General features: G+C 37.9%; 2 protein-coding genes across 3 annotated transcripts; both read right to left on the reverse strand.

The window, feature by feature from the left end:
- Positions 1 to 309: 309 nt before the first annotated feature.
- On the reverse strand, positions 310 to 15,163 carry colgalt1a (collagen beta(1-O)galactosyltransferase 1a). The gene is made up of 12 exons (XM_053493338.1): positions 14,796 to 15,163; positions 8,469 to 8,579; positions 7,958 to 8,075; positions 7,057 to 7,191; positions 5,376 to 5,580; positions 5,150 to 5,269; positions 4,449 to 4,525; positions 4,241 to 4,347; positions 3,694 to 3,826; positions 3,482 to 3,609; positions 3,177 to 3,383; positions 310 to 1,751 (listed from the first exon to the last, which is right to left on the reverse strand). Exons 1-12 carry the CDS (start codon positions 15,005 to 15,007, stop codon positions 1,484 to 1,486), a joined length of 1,821 nt encoding a protein of 606 aa, XP_053349313.1. The 5' UTR covers positions 15,008 to 15,163; the 3' UTR covers positions 310 to 1,483.
- A 1,418-nt stretch (positions 15,164 to 16,581) lies between these two features.
- On the reverse strand, positions 16,582 to 22,265 carry pgls (6-phosphogluconolactonase). Of its 2 annotated transcripts, none has more exons than XM_053491596.1 (6): positions 22,074 to 22,265; positions 20,752 to 21,024; positions 19,905 to 20,012; positions 19,710 to 19,811; positions 17,057 to 17,197; positions 16,582 to 16,892 (listed from the first exon to the last, which is right to left on the reverse strand). In XM_053491596.1, the coding sequence occupies exons 2-6, from the start codon at positions 21,016 to 21,018 to the stop codon at positions 16,746 to 16,748; spliced, it is 765 nt and encodes a 254-aa protein (XP_053347571.1). In that variant the 5' UTR covers positions 21,019 to 21,024; positions 22,074 to 22,265; the 3' UTR covers positions 16,582 to 16,745. The 2 variants fall into 2 exon arrangements, with proteins under 2 accessions (XP_053347571.1, XP_053347570.1); XM_053491595.1 differs by lacking the exon at positions 22,074 to 22,265 and adding an exon at positions 21,448 to 22,034.
- Positions 22,266 to 23,124: the final 859 nt, after the last annotated feature.

Raw genomic sequence — 23,124 nt, forward strand, 5'->3', positions numbered from 1 at the left:
CGATTAGAAAACATCTCCAGGTCTTTTCCTAAAATTAAATTTGTTCAACCTTAAGTGGAGCAGTCTTGGTTCCGTCTAGCCATTCTCATCAACAAGGTGTTTCAGAACTGATGCTTTTTTTTTCCCCCACCTCCTTTTCTGCGAGTGTTATGAGTAAATGTTCCAGGAGATCGGCAGTTTCAGAAATACGTAAAACTAGCCCGTATGGAATCAACAACCATGTCATATTGATATCTGATATCGGTATAAGGGGTGTTTAAGTCAAACTGGGACTTTTGATTGTGCAGAATAACAGGACACAGCTACCTGTATGAGTGTAAAAACTCCCTTTATTTCTCGACATCATCCCCTGCTACAATAATGCACTTATCAGAGTTTCAATGCACAGAGTTTCAATAGTGCTTAGATACCATCAATGTATAAAGTTTTCTAAAGAAAGGGCTCCTTCAATGGCCCAAACATGTAGAAACAGCTTGGAACGAGGTCAGGACTGTATGAGTGGGGGGGTTGGGGTGTACAGGAATTCGGTCTTAGCTGAATTCCTGTGATGTGCAAGTGGTGTTGGTAAAGGGTTGTGTGCACAGTTCCTACAGACAGATGCACATCTTTCAACAAGTGAAAACAAGTTATCTGTAAATTTTTAAGAATCAGGTGTTCCTCTCACTGAATGCTTACAGGAACGACTGTAGTGTGCTCCGTGCCACCTTGGCCAGTATCGTCACTTGAACTCCCCTGATTGAATTACATTTAACGGGGAATTACCTCTATGACCAATCCCCTGAACGAAAGAAACCTGTAAGCACCGAGAACTACAACAGTCAACACACAGTGATCCTTGTCACAGACCACACCACAATGATTAGTATTAATCTGAAATGTTATTTCATTTACATTTTTAAGGCGTATCATGTACACAACACTGTCACTCAATACGACTGCTTCAATGACATATTTTGTTCTTTTACGCATCATCTCATTTGACCTGTAAAATCAAGTGCCTCTTCTGCAAAAACAACTGTCTCTTCTCATGATAGACCTTCTGTAAAGTTTTCATGATGATATATTAGTACAAATGATGATGAAATGTAAAATGTGATACCACACACATGCTTTCCCTTGTGGATGCATAGATGGACAAGATAGTATAAAAAAACACAACAGCTGTATTATCATGCAAAAAAAACAAGAAAAAAAAAAGATTTCCCTAACATTACTAATAGTATTAATAGACTCTACTAGTGCCAAATGAACCAAATCTTTGACTCTTGGACTGAAATGAGTGAACTTCTGCAGGCGGGAAAACCTTCAGTCACGGGAACCGATGATCATAGGATCATAAGACTGAAAACACAGAGGTTTAGGATAGATACAAAAAAACTTGAATCCAACACTTGAGGTCTTTCTTTGGTCAGTCAAAAGGCACAAACAGTGTGGTAAGGTTAAAAAAAAAAAAAAAAAAAAAAATTCTGGGACAGAGCATGGCTCAGAGCTCATCTCTGGCCGTGCTGTCCAGAGGAGACTGCAGCACGTCTGAGTTCTGAGCTTCCGTGCTAATTTCGTCCTGCTCGTGAGTCTTGCGTGAGCGTTTTCTGTCCCAGTCCGTGCGCACGCCTTCGTTATCCCATACGGTGGACGTCTCTGTGTCGCTAATATAGCCCGGTTCACCGGTGTAATGAGTTGGATAAACCAGCAGGGGCTCGGCCGAGAATGCCTTCAGGTCTCGCGTCTCAAACTGCTCCATGTAGTCTGAGCTGCAGGATGACAGAATAGTAAGATGAAGTAGCAGTCTTTTTAGTCTAGCATTTATTAAACAAGACTTGCTTGTGGTTTCCTGACACAGCATCTGTGCTTCTGTACAAACAAAAATGTTGTCCAAGTTTTCCACTACTTGGACAAATGTGAATATAAATTTGAACACAATTCCTCTCTTAAAATGGTTTCTATTAACCTACCTTCCTATTAATAGAAGCATTTATGAACATATAGACTATGTACATTCCTCTTAGACATTATGTCCGATAAACACGCATAGCTTTTATATAACTGAGCTTATACAGTATAGTCAACTAGACATGATTAACATATTTATGATAATATTTCTTGGTAATGTTAAATTCTGTTGGATTATCCCATTCTAGGCAGACAGTGGTATAGCATTAGCAGGGATGGTTAAAAAAATGGATAAGTGCCTTTCAGAAAATTTGTCTAGTTGGATCATGTATACAAGCTGGCAAGTATAAGCAGAGACGATTATTACCACTGAGGAGAGCGACTGGTTAAGTAACTAGAATTAGTAGCAGAAAAATACGAATAGGACTTCTCTCAAAATCCTGCCAGGTTATCTTATGCTAGCTTGATAATGTAAGGTAAAATTTCCATAAAAAGCTGCAACAACTCGCAGAAATCCTGTTAGATTAGCATATGCTAGCTAGCCATGCAGATTACTGACATCCATCAATACAATGAACAGTTTTAATACTGAATCAAATGATGCATAATTCCTATCAGGTTATCTTATGTTAGCCAACTAGCCAATATTACAGGCAAGAAATATAAACATTTGTAAATATGAAATTCAGTCAGATTAGCCCATTCTAGACAGGGGACTAAAATCCTTTCAGAAATTTATATCTGATTAAATTATGTTAGCAAACTGGCTAGTACAGTACTAACATGCTATATATTATTATCATTATGATTATTAGTATTTGGGATAGTGACTAGTTCATGCTTCTTAAGTAGCTAGCATTGGTAGTGAAGATTATTAATAGAATTTGGTTTAAAGTCCTTTCAGGCTAGAGTCTTGCTACACCAAGTTAAAGATAAAGATGTGAAAAGATTACAAACTTAAAAAAAAGTCCTCACCCCCCAAAAAGCCTTCCTATTAGAGTTTTTCTATTTAGCATATGTTGTTGTTTTTTTTTAGCATAAATTATTATGACTTAACTTTATGAGAAAAATAAAAAAATACTGCTTAAATAGCTTATGCTATAGTACTTTAAAAAAAAAAACTAAAAAAAAAAAAAAAAAGAAAGACTTTCTGACTCAATGACACACTTACTTAACACACTGACTGACATAACATACTAAATCCTTCCTGTCCATAAGACTGGTGCAGCGTGGCATGTGCGTGTGTGTGTGTGCGCACACGCGAGTGTGCACATGCTGAAACTCACACAGGATGTTTATTGAACATGACAGGAAGAAATTCATCCACAGGCAGCATCTTGCTCAGAGGCTCTGCCTTCAGCAGCTTTTTAGCTCCTTGTAATGACATCATGTATCCCAGAGTCCAGTAAGAATAGTCTGCCTCCACCAGGTTGTGTATGTTTGGCACGGCTTTCTCCTGATGGTCCACCTGCATCCTCTTTCTCCCGATGTAACTAAGATTTTTTTTTTTTTTTTTAAAAAGGAAACAATTCTTATAAAGGCAAACACACCCCAATGGCTGTGAGTGTTCCGGGAAAAACATTTGACTCACATCAGGTCCCAGTCGAGTCCCTCTCTTTCCACCTCACTCATCAGATTCTTCAGACGGCGCTTGAAGAAAATCTCAAACCGCAGATCGTCCTCGATCACCAGGGAAGTCTTCAGTCCACGCTCGACAATCTATCAATCAAGAGTCAGCATTTGATAAAAACTGATGCTTTATTAACAAACCTGAAGCTTTGTTTGTGCACAGATGCTTTTTACCTCCTTCCAGATGTTGTAGTGGGAAAGAAAGCAGCCCAGCTCTCCTTTTGTGAGAGGCCGGCCGTGGTAGGGGTCGCTGTAGCCTGGCAGCATGTGAATCCCCAAACTGTGTATCTCACTCACATTCATAGCTCTGAGAAAAATGCCAAAATTATAATATAATACATTAGAGTGTAATTTTGATCAGGCAAATTACCATGATTTCCTGTTTTCTCTAAATGAACTATGAATATGCATCAATATTGAAACTGGAAACCCTCATGCATTCCTATTATCCCTATTATCTGGATAGTTGTTTAAATCATAAAATGGCATGAATGGCATTTTAGTATCTTAAGTCTTTATTTAAACCTTTTAAGGTCTACACACTCCTGTGTTTGTTAGCTAGGCAACTTCTACTGCATGCAGGTTTTGGGGATACAGGTTCCAGGATCGATCTCGGATGAGATTTGTCTGTAGCCATGGCACATCTCGGTGACACAATCTTTTCCATACATAAACACCAAGAGTAACAGGCTGTTTTGGGAACAACAGGAAGACAACCTACTTGCCATCGACAGCAGCCACGATCTTGCAGTCGATCCCCTGCATGCGGAGCGCTCTGAGCATGCGAACCCGCCGATCCGCCCGGCGCTGCAGGTTTATCATGAACACCTATGTACATTCAACACACACAACGGATTGATGTAGATGTTTCTGTTCCTAATGAATATCTGGTGGAGTTTTCATGCAGATCTGAAATACACACTTGGTACCTCATCAAAGCCCATCTTATCGGTCTGACTGACAGGCGGGCGGAGATACCGGGAGGGTTCTATTGGGGGATGACGCACTACATGAGGACAGAAGTGAGACAGTTAGGCAAGTGGTGAAACTTCACGTATTAATATTTATGTTGTTGCACTCACTGTAATCTAAGATGAAAAATAAGTATATAAATTATGAAAAAATCTACAAGGGGCATTTAAGTAAAACCAAGACTTTTCTGGTGAATAGAAGAAAGACTCTTAACCGCAGTAAAAAGTTTAAAAGATGCAACATTTCAAAGAATGCTGCATTTCCATGAATGATGATCTTGGCCAATGTGGGTCGGAGCACACCGCAGTCGTTCCTGTGAACATTCAGCGAGTGGAACAACGAACAACTTGTCACCACCTTTCTCAGGAACTTATCTGGGAGTTATTGCTACAGAACTCCAAGATAGTTCATACAGTTCTGACCTCGTGCCGAAGCATTCCCTCATTGTTTTAGTTCCTGGAAGGCCAGCATTAGTGCAGCATGGGATTACATAGAGAAATAAAGGGAGTTTTTACTTTTACTGTTACTGTTACATACTTTTACAAAAATGCTTTTTTCTTTCTTTCCTTGTTGGTTCTGTTATATGTGTGTTCTTTAAACATCTAGTTAGGAAAAATCTGAATTTCCAAAGAGAATTTTGTTAAAAAAAAAAACTCACCGTTTATCTCCAGGACAGAATGAAGGAAGCTGTCGGCTTCATCCTGAAAAGTGTTGTGGGAGCGCAGGGGAACAGGCAAAAACCCATACGTCTCTTTGTTACACACAAACATTTGCACCTCTGGATAGGACAAACAAAACCCAAATACTTCAACATCTAACAAAGGTGTTCTTTTTTCTTTTTTTTCCCTAATACATTTTATGTACTAGTAAGGTACAGTACTCACCTGCCATTCGAGCTGAGAAGGCGAAAACTATAATGTCGTCGAAGGCCCAGTTGTAGTCGTCGTGCGGAGGGTGAAATGCCAGAAGTGTGGACGCTTCTTTGCGCAGATCCACCAGGAAGGTGGAGTGAACCATGGGCACAGGGAAGCAGCCTTTCCTCACCTGCTTGCGTATCGGTATGTACGCAGGCGTGCGCTTATAATAACCCTGAAAGAACACAGAGTTACGGTAAGGTAACTGTAATTTGGAAATGTGGAAAAATAATTCGACAGTAATTCGACATCATATTATGCTGTAAATGTTTAAAGTTCAAATTGCTTTAAGATGATCATGGGAATATTAATAAATGAACCACACATTTCTTTTTGCACTGACATTATTAGTAGCGCTTTACTACATTGATATTCGCTAAAAAACTATTTGAAAAAATTGCCATCATTACATCAAATCCCAAATGACTACCTGTGTACTACATAGGAGCTTTAGTTATAAATAGTGTAGACCCTACAGTAATTCCAGTATGTGCCTGTTGCAAAGGCAGACTGTATAAAAACAGCTACACAAACCCTCTGTGACGTCACCTATAGGTTTTCTGAACAGCGTTTATGAAGCTCCACAGTGGGGGCTCTGATCGTCACCATCTGGCTGGAGTTGCTCTGTCTAAACCCTGGTTAATCCATAAACAGGAAAATGTTGTTTGGAACATGGCTAGTTACCTCAGTTAGCACAAGCTAGCTAGCTTACTTTTAGCTTTACTAAAATGCTAAAATGGTTAACGCTAATTCATATGCTAATGTTTGACTGAACTCATCATCCATACCCTATATGCTGTCTTGTGTCAAGTCCTGCATGTCTTGTGGTAAGTAAAGCAATTCCAGTGAGATGGTTGGCTAAAGTGATGCTTAGCAGACAGCTAGCGGATTGTCACCTGCATTGTAGCTGGTTTAATTTACTTTTAACTGAGGAGTTCCATAAAACATCACACAGCCATGTCATGAATGGTAAATCTAGCTATTGAAGTTAAAAGTTGTAAATTTTTGGACTTGACGGCAAGGATGTTTATTTCTGTTGTAAAGTTGGATATTTTAACATGGGACTCAATGGAGAGTGACTTGATTTTGGAGACAACACAAGTGGTCATTTGAAGAACTACACGTTTTGACACTTCTGCGTTAAGACTCATTTTTCAGACCCGGAGGTTGCAAATAAACCATCTACTAATATCAGCATTATACATTATCACTATTAAGACCTTTAGCATTATTTGTTGTTTTTTCATATTACAAAAGAAACAAACAAAGGCTTTAAACTTGAGTAAAAACAATTAAATTAATAATGTTTAATCAGAGTGTTTTTTTTTTTCTTTCTAAAAAACAATCAGTACAATAGACAACATACTGTAGTTGTTGGTTTAGGGGTCAGTGCACATAACACAAATCATATTTTTTATATCATTTTATATTCTTTTAATATTATAACAGACAAACAAATAAACAGTGTACATTTTATGAACCAAATGAACCTAATGGAGAAAGTAACATTCAGGCTATAATAAAATCATGTGGTCGACCTCAAGACTGAGACTTCTGGTCCTTTTAAACAAACCATTTTATTCCTATTTTGTCCACCATCTCAATTATGGTTGGCATAAAAGAAGCGATGTTTTAAAATGTACACACAAACCTGAGCGGTCATACCACACCAGAAGTTGGAGTAAGCTGCTCGAGACTCCAGCATCGGGGCAACGATGGTCTTATTCTCTTTAATCAGCTTCCATAACACATCCTGGTTTATCAGGAGATTGTCACAGTCAACCATCTGATAGAGGAGACAGGAAAAAAAGTGTGTGTGTGTTTGTGTGTTTGTGTGTGTGTGTGTGTGTGTGTGTGTGTGTGTGTGTGTGAGTGTGAGAGAGAGAGAGAGAGAGAGAGAGAGAGAGAGAGAGAGAGAGAGAGAGAGATCAATACAGGGTATTTAATGAAAAACATTACATACACACCTGTTCATGTATACTCTAGAGCATTTGTACTGTATACATCCCAATTTAATTAATCATTTTTTGATACTGAATTTGATTTAGCAGAGATTCAATTCAATACCCTAAACACTGATTCGATATAAAGATTAGGGTCACTGATTTAAGCTTCTTTAACCGATATGTAGAAATAAAATTATTTCTAATATTTTGGCACATATTTTCAGATCGTACTCAATGTTCATGCTTAGCTTGTGAATGCTGTATAGACATTAAAGTATGTACAAGGTATTTAATTCAATGTTTGAATTTTTTTTAGAAATCATGACTTCTTTCATTCTTGGCATTAAATAATTTTTTACCCAATTTGGTATTTTAAAACTTATTTAATAACTTTTAAAATAAAATAAAAAATTTATTTTTAGAATGTTGCATTAGACGGAAACTAATTTATCTGCCATCAAATCCGTGATTTATTTAATCTAATCATGAACAAATGACTCATTACACACCTAGTCATTAATCAGACGCTTCTAATGATGTGTAACTTGGAACCAAGTGTGTGTGTGTCCATGTGTGTGTAATAGTACTGCTAAAGCAAATACACACCATTAAATAGTCAGCCCACATCTCTCGGGCTGATTCGAGTGCAGCCTGACGCAGCTTCATCACGTGAGCGTATCGGTGATTTGTCCAGTGTTTGGGTCCTTCCTCGTCATCGTATGCACTGATGATGATGATGCAAAAATAAAGACAGATATGAAACACACTGCAGCTCAAAATGTTCTTCATAATTTGTTGAAATAAAAACCAAAACCAATTGACAAGAGACACAGTGAAGGAGGCGTGGCCTTTCTGTCTGTCAAGTTCAGTGAAGGAGGCGTGGCCTTTCTGTCTGTCAAGTTGTCTTTGTGCATCTCAAGTCAGTGAAGGAGATGAAGGTGGACCATGTCACTCTCCTTATAAGTAAATACCATGTACAGTACAAAACCAGAGGACCAGTGTTTATACACTGAAGCAAATGAAAATATTTATTTATAAAACCTGAAGGCTGCGAAATTATGGTGAGAACAAGTGAACTAAAATTATTACAGTAGAACTACTAATCTGTTTTACAAACCTGGGCTCCTCTTTAGGTCTCCACTCCACGTAGTGGTACAGCTTCTGTACGCTGACGAGCCAGTCTCGGAGCATATACGTCGTGTTGTCTGCATTATGATCGGTCGCAACCCTGTGCGGCACAAAATAAGACGCGTTCTTATGACTCGCATTTGCATGAGTATGAGCACTTTAAGGTGTTGTGAATAGGCCGTACACTTGCAGCTGTTGTAATCAGTGCAGTTACACCAGCATACTGCGTACAGATGTGTGTTATATTGCATAAAGCCCGAACCAGATTCAAAATAATATATTTCCTATGATACGCAAAAGGGAACAAAACTGTACTCTAAAACAAAAGGTCTTTTAATTGAGTAATAGAGGAGAAGTGAAACTGCTCAGTAGTCAAATGAGATGTTTTCATTTAATGCTTATAAGCCTCTTTCATTTAAGGCTTATAAGCCTCTAACTTACCAATAAAACATAATGGGGCTCACTGTTATAGTTGACAGATGGGTGGTCTCATCGATGTAAGAACGGCCCAAACTATTTGTTTTCTTATTAAAACACAAAAATCTGGTTATATTAATGAGAACCTAGAATGAGCTGTTCTTGCAGCTTTGTCGTCGACTGTTACAAAGCACTGACACTGGAGACGACTTCTAAACACACACTAAGCTCGCACACAATGTGGTGTCTAGTTCATTTGTGAAAATGATTCCTCATGGTCCCAGAACCACTCTTTCACAATTTCACTCCTGGAACATACCTGTGCCACCAGGGAAGAAAAACTCCATAGATGTGATATCCTGGTCATTCAGTACATTACATGTCATCAGCTGACATCATTTTATTGTCACATAATGTTGCTGAGACTAGATCTGAGCCCAAACCCTAAAACAACCCCAAATTATAACACTGCCTCCAGAGGCTTGTACAGTGGCCACTATGCATGATGGGTGACGCTTTATGCACTTCCCTTCTTACCCTAACACGCCCATCGCTCTTGGCACATAACCCCTTTCCATTGCACCAAAGTCTAATCTTTATGCTTCCAAATTTAAGCCTTTATTCTAATGAGTCTTTGACAAGTTGTTTTCTAATGCACACACAGTGTTTAGTCCCAATCCTGCGAGTTTAGTCCCAATCCTCTGAGTTCTCACAGTATGTGTATGAAAATGCTCTTACTTTCACTATTAAACATAGCTCAGATTTTTACTATAGATTTTTTACTCATGCAACTTCACCGAGTATTTAAGTAATCTCCATTCATGATTTTATCTAACTGCATAGTTGATGGTTCAGCACTCTCTTTCCAGGTTTTGATAATATGCTGAGGGGCTCTTAATCCAGTTCCAGTAATTTTAAGCCTCCTTAGTCTCCTCTTTGCTTAATGAAACTGAATAATTTGACCCTTCTAAAATGTAGACAGTTTGGGCCAGGCAGTATATAAATGTTACAGAGGAGCAGTGTAACTGAGTTTGGGCCAGGCAGTATATAAATGTTACATAAACATCTCCTTACCACTAACTTGGAAACATTTAATTTAAAGATTACATAAAGCATTCTCCATGCATGTCTATTTTATAAGAAATTATAATGTACGAAGACAGTTCAGGTCAAACTGGTACTTGGATGAAAATGTATAATATTGAATGACATTTACAGAAGACATTGAGCACAGTACGGTGAAGAGACTCTCAGTCGGTGTAAAACATTTGAATTGTGCAAACATTTTAAAGAAGCCCATCTGTCTGCTGAATGACGATCCCGGTTGGGGCCAATTGTGTTGTTCCTTTGCACATTCACTGAGTGGAACACCTGATGCTTGAGATGCTTGTCTGTGGCAACTGTACACACAATCATTCACCAACACCACTTGCAGATTACAGGAACTCATCTAGGAGTTATTGCCACATTCCCCATCCAGTCCTGTCCTCACTCCAAGGCACATTAGTGTAGCAGGGCATTATTATAAAAAGATATGTAGGGAGTTTTATAACTACAACTCATAACTCTGTCTTTTTATTCTGCATAATCAAAAGTCTTGTTTTGACTTGAACGCCTTTTGTATTAAAAAAAAAAAAAAGCACATTAATAAAAAACCTGCACTGTGCTTTGCAGCTGTAACTATAACACACTTAGAGGTTAGACTTATGCGATTACAGGAATATAATCACCAGATCACTTTTTTGTCTTACATACAGTTTTACATACATACTGTAAATATTACTCAAACAGTGCCATCCTCTTGCAGAGCTGTACCATACAAACTCTACTCTTTAAAAAAAATCCGGCAACACATACTGTATTGCTGATCTCGGCTTTTCTCGAAAATGTAAGCAAGCAAAGATGGTGTGTGATGTTTAAATATCACCGATGAACAGGGCTTTCTTTTAAGTCTATGCACAAATGGCTTTTCATTGCCTCTGGAGCTTCCTCTAGTGGTACCCGATACCTTTCTGGCAGGACAAGCGAAAGGGCTTGAATGCACTGGCTTTCAGAGCCTGTAACCTGAAAATGCAGTGTATATTCAACACCATTGAAGATACAGTAATAGAAATACAAAAAAAAAAAAAAAAACTTCTGGAAAGAGGAGCTGGTGCTTTGTATTTTATATCAGGTTTTTTTCTTTTGGCTTATTAACTTTAAATGAGAGAACCAGATTTTCCACATCATCATATATTGCTAAGTAGAAAAAAAAATAAAGCAGCATATTATTATTATTATTAAGTTCATTTTGCCCATACTGTATATCATTTTGTAAAAAAAACAAAACAATAAACTGCATGTCAGCGTTGTCATGTTCTTCAATCCGACTGAAATCATTCCGGTTAAAGATTCCAGTTTAATTGTTTACATGGATGACATGTGCATTTACATGCTCAAAGCATTCAATATGACTTGCAGAAAGTGATTCTGATCGCTGTGAAGTGTAGAATCTGATAAAAAGATAACAGAAGAAGAATTTTTCTCCAACTTTGAGGTTCCCCATTTTTTATGAAAAGTACTGCCTTATCAGTGGTTATAAGAATCTAGTCTCATCTATGACTTCTTAGATTCTATACTACAGTACATAGAATATTTAAGCCAATCAGTGCCTAAGCCAGAGATCCAGAGAAGATCTGATGTGAAAACTGCTGGAAGAGAGATGTTCGTTCTTATAGAGTTCAAGAATCAGGTTTCATTTTTAGAAAATTGTCACGTCACCTAATGTTACCCCCACATTCAAAAAGAATATATTTATTCCAACAAGAGAAAAACATTCAGATAAAGTTTTTACACTGCTAATATTTACTCACTGAATAGATTATTAAAATGTTACACACCACACTCTCATTCCGATGAAGCTGGATCGGGTCAGATGGTTACGACTGAGGTGTTTTCATGCTGCATTTATATCCTGATTGGGCCATGATTCCTATTATTAGCTGTCCATGCAAACACATCTACTGTCCTTCTCGTCAGCAACAAGCTGATAGTCCTGTTCATTAGAAAGCATGATGGATATAATGATCCCATACCAGTGAATATATTTTATTTGCTTTTGTTTCTGGCGCAGGCTAAGACGGTGATCTGGGAATACAGTTGCAAATTATTTCCACTAAAAACACACTCTGCACAAATCTCTATGCTCTGTCCCTTGTAAATCCACAGCTGCTGCTGCTGGACAGATGTTTGCATTCCCTCCTAATTTCCTTTCTGTTCTGGGTCATGGTACCCCTCAGATAGCGAACACTGGCGTAGCAGCAACGAGGCCCCTATAAGTTTACACACATGTCGGTTTTATTTGGCATTTGTTTATCTTATTATATACACCACAGTGCTGTCGTATTCTCAAGTCTGATTGGTCGGCTTAGCGTGATAATTTAGCATTTACACTGCGTTAGTGTAACTGCTCGAAAATGTAGGTTGGTCATATTACAAAAAATATAAATATGGACAAATGTGAGGTCTGTATATCGTATGATCACTTACAGACGTTTGCACCCAATGAGAACATCATAGTAACATAACTGAGTTTTATTCAATCAAACTATTAATCTGCTGCTGAGAGTCATTTTTTCCCCATTTGCCTTTTCCACTGTAAGCCGAGTGGCATTAAAGCTAATATTTTCCCTCAGTGTGCAAAATAAATAAATAAATAAAAAAAAACCCACACACCTAACATTCAGAGTAGGAAAAGACACACGACTGATTTTCAGCTCTTGTTCATTCTTAGACTTTTGAGTGTGAAATTAGAGTAAATGCACTTTCCAGTGTGTGTATGTGTGTATGAGTGTGTGAGACAGAAGCAGGCCTCTACCTGTACTGGCGGCACTCAAACTAGTACAAACACCACACACAGTTTCAGACACATAGTGATTCAGATTTTATCATCACAGATGCATTTCAAAGACTTAGAGCTCACACATCGTTCTCAGATAAAGATCTCGTCGCTTTATACCACTGCCTGCGATGCTGAATTGTCCAACCTGATTGGTCTAAAGGTGTTGATTCATTTGTTTATCTGTTCCGATCAGCAGATGCTTATTTAGTGTGCATCCAGTGTCATGGCTTTGTAACAGGCAGATGCAAAGCTCTAACTTTTTGTCTTTCATCATGGAATTGTAGTTTATTTTTAGATATTTTTTTTAATGGAGTGTCTCGAGAGAGGAAAAAAAAGACAGGATGTTGAGTTGAAAAAATGTTTATAGCTATCTTGGACTAAATTCTAATTTTATTTGCCACATATACAGGCACACACATACGATATGCAAGGAAATCCTCAAATTAAAAACAGAATATTTCAATAAAGTAATAAGAATATAAATCAAAAATATATATTCAAAAAATATATAACAGAATTAAAAATAGAAGTGCATAATGTGTATACATTATTAAGGATAAATTACACACTGTATAGAAAGCAATCAAAATTCTGAGAGTGAAGTTAGACCTCAGTTATTTGAAAAATGAGCAAAATGCAATCGAGAACAAAAAATGTGCAATGCAACAGGAAATGAGTAACATGTAAACAATGCGCAAAATTGAAACTACTTATTGCTGACTATTTCTTCAACAAAATTGACTAAAATCAGTGGTTTAAATGAGCTGAAAATCTGTCTATCAATTCACTTACCATTCCAAAGTTTTATAAAAGGGTAAAAGATATTTGTATATACATATACATACAGTACATAGTTTTGTGGGTTTTTTTGGTTTGTTTTTTACAATAAAACCTTTATTGATGTGAATTTACATATTGCAGATTATTTACTGGAGGCTTGTTTGCATATCACAGATTATTTTAAAAATGCATTTGCATACCGCGGATTATCTTTAGAGCCTCGTTTGCATGTTGGAAATTATTTCTTGAATAATTTTGTAAAATTAAAGATTTTACCTGTGCTAAAACGTCATCTCATCATAGAGAACAGCTTTTGGGCATTTATAGCGTCCAGTCAAAAGAGCCGAGACATCAACCAATGTGCCCATCTCCAGAGTCTTAAAACTCAACTTCAAAATGAGTGTATGTGAGTTTGCACAGGTTTAAGACCAATGCACGCAATATGCACTTTTGACAGTAATGTAATGCCATAGCATCAGCGTATCAGGGTGGATGGAGACGCGTGTATACGTAGTGCCGACTGTAAAAAGTAGGTATAGGCCGTAAAACATAAAGTTTTTTTCTCCCCTGGAATGTCTTGAACCAAAAAATTTTAAAATTCAAAATAGTTTTTCAGAAGGATATTGAATAACTTTCTTTACCAACTGCTTAGAAAGTAGTTTCAGCTTTAAGACAATTCACAGATTTATACTAACGCACATGATCTGATGCATTGTCTTTTCTATACATGTGCCACATAACATATCTACTGATAAACGTCAGGGTGTTTCAAAAGTCTTTATAAAAAGGAGAATGTACACTTTTTAGCCAGAAAATAAAAATAAATAATAAAGTCATCATGTGCGTCACAGTTTCTTTTTTGTTAATTACTTTTGACATTTAAACAGTCACAGAAACACATCTGGGGTATGATGAATTAATAGAATCTGATTATGGACTCGTTTGCATATTGCAAATGTATAATTAAACAATATAAAAGTTTTTAATAGTTTAATCCCCAGTATAAGGATTTATTATAAGCTAATTGTTATTTTACTGGTTATTTATTACACGCGCTCATAAAACAGAGTTACTTTGATTGATACATTGTATCAGTGTGAGAGATCTGAGAGAGACTGGCAACATTGTGATTCCTTAACATTCATGCCAATAAAGCGAGAGAAAGGAGAGAGAGAGAGAGTGTGTTCCCCCCCAAACCCCCCAAACAAAACGATCAACGTATAGGAAAAACTGACTTACCAAAGTGCGATGCGGTCCTTGGGGTAATTCAATCGCTCAATGGTTCCGAGGAAATAAGGCAGGGAATGGGCCGAATTTCGGCAGATGAGTGCAATAACGACCCTGGGAGCCAGAAGAGGAGACTCGGGACTCCAGCGCTCCTCGGGAAAGTAACCGAGACCCGGGCCGGTAATGTTTAGCAAACACAAGAGACACAAAACAAGCCCGAACATCGCCGAAAAATGCCCTTCATACACACCAGCTTGTATTCAGAAACACTAAACTGAGCTCATGAAGCGAAATCACAGATTCAAAACTGCTTTAAGGAGGTTCGGGTAATATAAATTGACCGACAAAAATTCAGCCCAGTGACAACACTGCATCCACTACTCGCTTAAAGGGCACGTCACAAGCACGGTTAAAGGGGAGGGCTTTCCTGGCGAAGACTGGCCTGCTCTGGAAGTAGTTCATCTGAGAGACGACTCTCTCTCTCTCTCTCTCGCTCAAGATTCTAAATTGCTTTATTGGCATGTCTTCTGTTTACATTAGTATTGCCAAAGCTCAGAAATATGTCAGAAGAAAATAACTGGAATAGATATATAAGAAAGTAGGAATAAAATATAATTAAATACTGTAAAACAAAAAAATGAATATATACACACAAAAATTATATAATAAAAGAGTACAGACATTTACCTCTGCAGTCCAAAATAAAGTGTAACAACAACAACAATATAAATAATAGCGATCTGTGTGTGTATCATGGTTTGCAAAATTTACCAGAAGAACCTACTTTACACTCAGTAAAACCTACCACATGTTTTATCTATAAAACTGCACAAATCTGTATCTTACACTACTGATTATTTCCAAACAAATAGTTTTTACACCAAATATTGAGTGTTTTAAATGAGTTTGCTGCAGAACATGTCAGTCTTCTGATAACTTTGTCACACTCACTTCTTTATATTTTCATGTAAAAAACCCAGAGGCCTAAACAGTGAGATGTAACTCATTCACTCATCTTCTGTACCGCTTTCTCCTGTATTCAGGGTCGCAGGGGGCCTGGACCCTATCCCAGGAGACTTAGGGCACAAGGCGGGATACACCCTGGCCAATCCATCGTGTGGCACACACACATACCTGTACACACACTTATTCACACCTCAAAGAATCAAGCCTGGCTGGGAATCAAACCTAGATCCTGTAGGAGCTAGGCAACAGTGCTAACCTTAAAAAAAAAAAACAATAAATAAATAAATAAATAAAATAAAAATCTTTTACATGGGTTATGTTTTTTTTTCTCCCAGACAGACATTATTTACCCGTTGGGCCTGTTAAGCACCAAAGGGTTTGCCTGAAAGTACACATCGAAGTACAATGTGATGCATAACACAAGTTCAGAAGGGCGATGGATTTTTACACGTGTATTTACCAAAAAATGGCAATCATGTAGGGGATATTTTTTTCATAAGGTTATTTTGGCTAAAAGGCACTTTTGTCTTCTTTGTACTGTATAGAGGCTTTTTTAACAAAGCATGTGCATAATTGTTAAAACTTTCTGTAAGGAATAACCTAATTTCATGTTTATAGTAGGAGTCTCCAGTGCCAGCACTTAGGACAGAAAGACAAAAAGAAAAAAGACTGGGTGGTAAGGGACTGGGTGCATTGTGGACAGTCCACAATGTTAGTTATTTATTTTTTTAAAAAGTATGACATGGTATAAGAGCTGTTATAAGAAAATAAAGTCCAGGTTATCACATCATCCTGTCATTGATAATTTTTCTATGTGAAATAAATACAAACATTAATTCAAACATTATTTTTAATATAAGACAAGGACTTTACAGTTTTCCATTGTTTCATTGCCATTAACTAATGCAGAATATTTCCACTTGTTAAATCACGTACTTAATCAATATAATAAAGCTGGACAATCGGTTAACCAGAAAAACAGTTCCTGATTTAAGTTCAGAGTTTAGCACCAGGTCCTGGTCGCTCCACGTCCAGTGTTAAAGAAGCAGCTGCTGGGTCATCCACCAGCCAGAAGAGCTCGCCGTTGGTCGGAGCAACAAGGGCTGCAGGAAGGACCGGGCCGTCTCCACCTTCCAGGACTTGCTATGAAGGTCAAGAGAAAAACAGAAGGAAGCAGAAATGTGTGCAGAGGGTTAGGTTCATTAGAGGGCATAGTTTCTGTTTCCTTGTTAGAGCAGTACTTCCTCCTTCTTGTAAAAATAAAGCAGAACTGACACAGAATATGTGCAAAATATTTTAGTGCATGCCTTTAGCACGGGGGCTTTGCTGCCTCCTGTGGACACGAACACCACGCAGCGGGCCGCATTCACCACGGGCAGTGTGAGGGTGACCCTCTGAGGTGGCGGTTTAGGAGAGTCGCTGATTGGAGCTACAGTCTTCTGCTTTTCCTGAGAGGGAAGCACAAATAATGAGGTAATAATGAGCACACTTTTACATAACATTTATACACTTGTACTATAGGCAGTGATTGATTAATTGGGGTTTAAGCCCTGGCACCACCAAGCTGCCAGTCTTGGACTGTATTGCACATACAGTACGCTGTACTCTGATCCCAGCTTCCTAACATGCTGGGATAAGTGAAGTGAATATCTGTCCTGTGCTATAATGTAATCTACTGTATATGTGACATATAATAAAGGTTCCTCTTCATCTTCTTCTCCTTGAATCTATCTAGCTCATGCTGAATGTGTAGGCAATGTAACTGGACTTGAAGGTATTTATTAATAACGGCATCCCTTAAATCTGTATTTTAATAATACACAATGTGGACCAAAAGTCTGGAAGGTGAGGAAACAAGTTTTTGTGTATGTGATGAATCATTTCTTGTGCACGCGTTCTACTCAATCTTTTCTTATTCACACCTTAGGTCTGATAAAGGAATGTCAATACCTTTTTTTTCTTTTAAAACTGCTAAGCTTAATTTTTTTAATACAGGAATATACACTGCGTTCCAAATTATTAGATAAAATATATCTTTGATATCACCTTCACAATTCTTGCATCCATTGAACTTGTGAGTTTTTGGACAGTTTCCGCTTGAATTTATTTGCGGATGTCAGAATAGCTTCCCAGAGCTGTATAGCCTGTTTTGAATCAAACTGCCTCCCACCCTTATAGATCTTTTGAGGATTCTCCAAAGGTTCTCAATGGGGTTAAGGTTAGGGGAGGATGGTGGCCACACCATGAGTTTTCATCTTTTATGCCCATAGCAGCCAATAACACAGAGATATTCTTTGCAGCATGAGATGGTGCATTGTCGTACATGAAGATGATTTTGCTACGGAAGGCATGGCTCTTCTTTTTGTACCATGGAAAAAAGTGGTCAGTCAATATACGTTGCAGAGGTCATTTTCACACCTTTAGGGACCCTACAGGGGCCTACCAGCTGTCTCCCAATGATTTTGGCCCAAAACATGACTCCGGCACCTCTTTGTCGATGACTCCGGCACCTCCTGGTTGGGACATGGTGGCCATCCAACAACCATCCACTATTCCATCCATCTGGACCATCTAGGGTTGCACGACACTCATCAGTAAACAAGACTGTTCAGTCTTCATGTATGCCAGGGCCCACTGCAACCGTTTCTGCTTGTGAGCATTGGTTAGAGGTAGCCGAATAGTAGGTTTATGCAAAACTGCAAGGTTTAAAAGATCCTACACCTTAAGGATCGTGGGACTCCAGAGGCACCAGCAGCTTCAAATACCTGTTTGCTGCTTTGTAATGGCATTTCAGCAGCTGCTCTCTTAATCCGATGAATTTGTCTGGCAGAAACCTTCCTCATTCTGCCTTCATCTGCACGAACCTGTTTGTGCTCCGAATCAGCCACAAATGTCTTCACAGTACGAGTCCAGTCAGGCATGAGTTTTCGTGAAATATCTAATGTTTTTATACCTTGTCCAAAGCACTGCACTATTTGACGCTTTTTGGCAGCAGAGAGATTTTTTTCTTTCCCATATTGCTTGAAACCTGTGGCCTGCTTAATAATGTGGAACAACATTCTACAGTACTTTTTCTTTAATTGGGCTTATCTGGCAAACTAATTATCACAGGTGTCTGAGATTCATTTCAGTCATCCAAAGAGCCCCGAGACGCAATACAATCCATGAGTTTAATTTAAAAACAAAAAACATTTTTTTTTTCAGTTAAATCAAATGCGAGGAGCGTTCAAGTAAAACCGGGACTTTTGATTGTGCAGAATACCAGAACACAGTTATAAAAGTAAAAACTCCTTTTATTTCTCTATATAATTCCCGGCTACACCAATGCACTTTTTCACTAGTGCTTGACACCATCAAGGTAGAAAAATTTCTTAGTTTCTTTCCCAGCTGATTTCCTCTAATGTGTCTAGTGTGTACAGTTTCGCAGGTTGTTGACAAGTTATATTTGGCTGAACCTCTATTAATACTGTACTTCCATAAATGATCCCGGCCAAGGTGACTCAGAGCCCAATGCAGTCATTTCATGAACATTCAGCGAGTTGAATGGCTGCAGTGGGCTCCGAGACGCTTCGGCTGGGATTGTCAATCACGGACATACTGTACAGCCTTGTTTTACTGTGGCTAAGAGTCTCATCACGGTACTGTGCTTGTCATCTGTAAATATCAATTGCTTTTACGCCTTTATTCACCAGAATGTTTATCACAAGTCAATAACAAAAAGGTAAAGATTAGGCAAAAAAAAAAAATCAGACAATTTATTAAACATTGATGCAGGTGGTAAAGTAATATACATAAAATATATATTATATATTTTATATTTTAAATAAAATTTAATGGAATTCCTAGTTTGACTTAAATTGTATAATACATTTTTAAAGTATAAAGTCCCTTCCACTGTAAACAAAATGTCGTTTTTAAATCTATCTCTGCACAAACAAAAACCCTGCATTCAGGTCTCACCTGTAGTAACGGGTGATCTGGGAAGAGAGAACATGTGTGTCCGTCAGGTCCCATGCCAAGCAATAGCATATCAAACACCGGAGTCTGGTCAGTGTCGAACGCCTGAAGAAATGTGAGGAGATGTGAAAATCAGGCCGATGGTTTTGCTGAACTTAAACGACATATTGGAAATGTGTATTGTTTTAATCGGAGTACCTTACTCAACTTGCAGGCGTAATCCTCCGCACACTGCTGCACCGGTAATGACGGGTCGACCGCCAAAACCCTGTCGTCTGGAATGTTTAGTTTGGAAAACAACTGGTTCTAAAATAAATTAAAAACAGTACATTCATGGTTTAGTGATGAAAAGTTTATCTATTGCCTGGCCATCGCACATTATAAGATTTTATGCAGTCGCCTTTATATTTTTATCGGCTCAACACTATCCAAGTTAATATGATAATGTTTTGAGGTTCAGTTACTACAATTCTCCTTAGCCAAATAATTTGACCCATCTAAAATGGCAACCTTTTTTGGCCAGGCAGCGCATAATATCCCATAAATATCCCATTTAAACAATTATATGCGCTCAGCTATAAATTCTTTCATTTCATTGACAGTAAATTTTACACTTTTTACTCGGGTTTAAAGCTTTCGTCTATGCTCTTTGACCATGTACTGTGGTGTAACAGGAAGATACAGTTGTGTCGTAACTCACCAAACTTATGAACAACAAGAATTTTTTCCACTTTTGTCATTATACATTATTTATTGATATTGATTTTTTTCACGTAGTACACAATTTATTCTTCAGTAACCTGTATGTAATACTTCATTAGATGATACATACACACTGTACAAAACTTATACCAATATACATGGTCTAATAAGTTGCTTGCTTGATTATTATTGTTATTATTATTATTATTAAACCATATATACTTTGTTACAGAAGTCCTGTAAAATCAGCAGTAAACACAATTAAAAGTCATCATAAATGTATAACTTGATAGTCCCCACCTGGACCTTCCTCTGCTATACATCAGCAAAGTCTTCCACTCACCTTGTAAAGTCCATAAGTGCTCTCGGGATCATCGAAAGGAACAAGGCGCTCATCGCAGAAGCCCACTAGCCACCGGCTGCAATCCAGGTTCGAGAACGCAGGCAGCTCCTTACTCAGGATGGACACCAGACTTCCTCCAGAGAGACCAAGGGAAAAAGAGTCAGCACTGCTACTGAGGGTCTTCTCAGCCCGAGACACTATGAGATGGGCCAGAGCCGGGCCGAGCTCGGCTGCTGAGACAAACACCACCACTCTTCTGCCTGGCATCGTGTCCTGGGACAAGACAAACAGAAAATGAGACAGATTATATACAGATTATGATACAGTTGAGTCCTGATGTTAAGTGTGCTGAAAGGTTTGGACATATGGGTAGCACACGATGGCTGAAATAAGCCTTGCTACGCTAGGAAAATAGCTGAAAATGTGCAAACTGTTTAGAAGGAGTTTCCCATAATAAACATCAACAACTTCTTTGATAGATCTTATACAAACGGCTCCTTTCAGATAACTTACAACTATATTAACAATTAGATATTTTTCTTTGTTAAAGAACAAGATGTCCAGACCACTATAGAAGTCCTGTTGAAATTAACTGTTACTAAGGAGATAATAACATATTAGAACCTTTGATAAGGATTAAGGATTAGAAAATCAATGACAATGACTGTGATCTAAGAAATTAATCTGAATACACACCAGTGAAAGTTCTGAAACACGACTGTACAATGTGCTAATAAAACAGCACACAACAGAAACTGGGCCAGCGGAGATTTAGAGCAAATCTGTTAAAGATAAAAGAAGGTACAGTGACACCGCCCACATGTAGGAACTTCTGAAGGCTTAAATGAGGTGTTATAGGAATTCACAGGTCAGTTATTATGGGACTAAAATAGCTCTGGTTTTAAGAAAAAAGACAATCATTATATCATATCTAAGTTATGCACATGTTCCCAATTCTGCTCCTGATTTGTGCATTGTAATGTTTGTTTTTCCCTGTTCTAACACACACACACACACACACACACACTGACACACCCAGACACTTCAACTTAGGAAGGAAGCATAATGAGATGATCAGGTGTGTTTGAGCAGGGACACTACAGTATGGAGGACAGTGGGTTCTCCAGCATCATGTGTTTATAGGGGCTGGAAGAAACATAGACAATGTGCATATAAAACACAAGATACACCTAAGCGCGCGCACACACATACAAATCACATAACGTTTGCACGTGATAAAACAGACTATTACACACAGTTCTCTCACCAGCCTGGTCTGATCTTAATCTCATGATCACATAAATGATTAGTTTATTACTTACCTTTCTAACCAGTTAGGAAGTGCAGTGTAACTGGTAAAGATGTGTACTTCCTCATACGACGTGACCAAAGCCAATCAGAAGCCTGATGAACTGTAGCTGCCCTTATGTGCTCAGCGGAATTACCGTAAATACGGCTCCCACGTGCGCGCTGTTGTTGCCGCTCTGGGCATGCGCAGAATGCTCCACGTATAGAACCGCCCCCAACCCCCCCCCCAACCCCCCCGGCGCACCCAGTCATAGAGACACCGGCAGAATTCAACTTTTATTTTATTCACAAATCCTCTAGACATTTAGATTTGTCAATAAATCACTGTGATTTCTTTTCCATTTAGTTAGTTTATTTTATACATTTTGAATGTCCTTTATTTATTTGTTTGTTGGTTTATTCTGTCTATTGTAACTATTTATTTACGTATTGTCTGTTAAGTTTGCTATTCTGTATATTTTCTATTTTCTTTTTTGTTCTGTTACTGTGGAAAGTTAATCGTATAACAAAATTTTTTTTAAAACCTAAATCATGTCTGTTATACTTTTATTTTTTCAATAACTTTTTTTCCACTCAGGGAGTCTCCTTATAGAAACATAGTCATAAGGTCAACAGACCCTCTTATGAGCTCAGGACAGATATACACAAAATTATGTAATAACCTTATTTATATTATTATTCATACCCTATATAATGCTTTATAGATCAAAAGTATTATTTAAAAAATTCATACGAAATTTCACTGAAAGTCAGTACAGTGTGGATAAAAAAGGGGTAAGGTTTTCATATTTTCTGAGTCTAGAGAGAACTCTCGCTGCTGCATTTTGGACTGACTGAAGCTTTTTTATGAACCTAATTGAACATCCAGACAGTAAGTAGTCCAACTTAGGGCGATTAAAGCAGGAACAAATTTTTCTGCATTGTTATACAGTATATTATAAATATGTTATACAGTATATCTGGGTCAACAAACAAACAAACAAATAAATGAATAAAAAATCCAGTATATGTACTACAGTAATAATGGAAAATGTAAGTAATAAAAAACATCAGCTGTTATTTATT

The sequence above is a fragment of the Clarias gariepinus genome, chromosome 3, assembly GCF_024256425.1.
Source record: "Clarias gariepinus isolate MV-2021 ecotype Netherlands chromosome 3, CGAR_prim_01v2, whole genome shotgun sequence".
In the NCBI taxonomy this organism is placed as follows: domain Eukaryota; kingdom Metazoa; phylum Chordata; class Actinopteri; order Siluriformes; family Clariidae; genus Clarias; species Clarias gariepinus.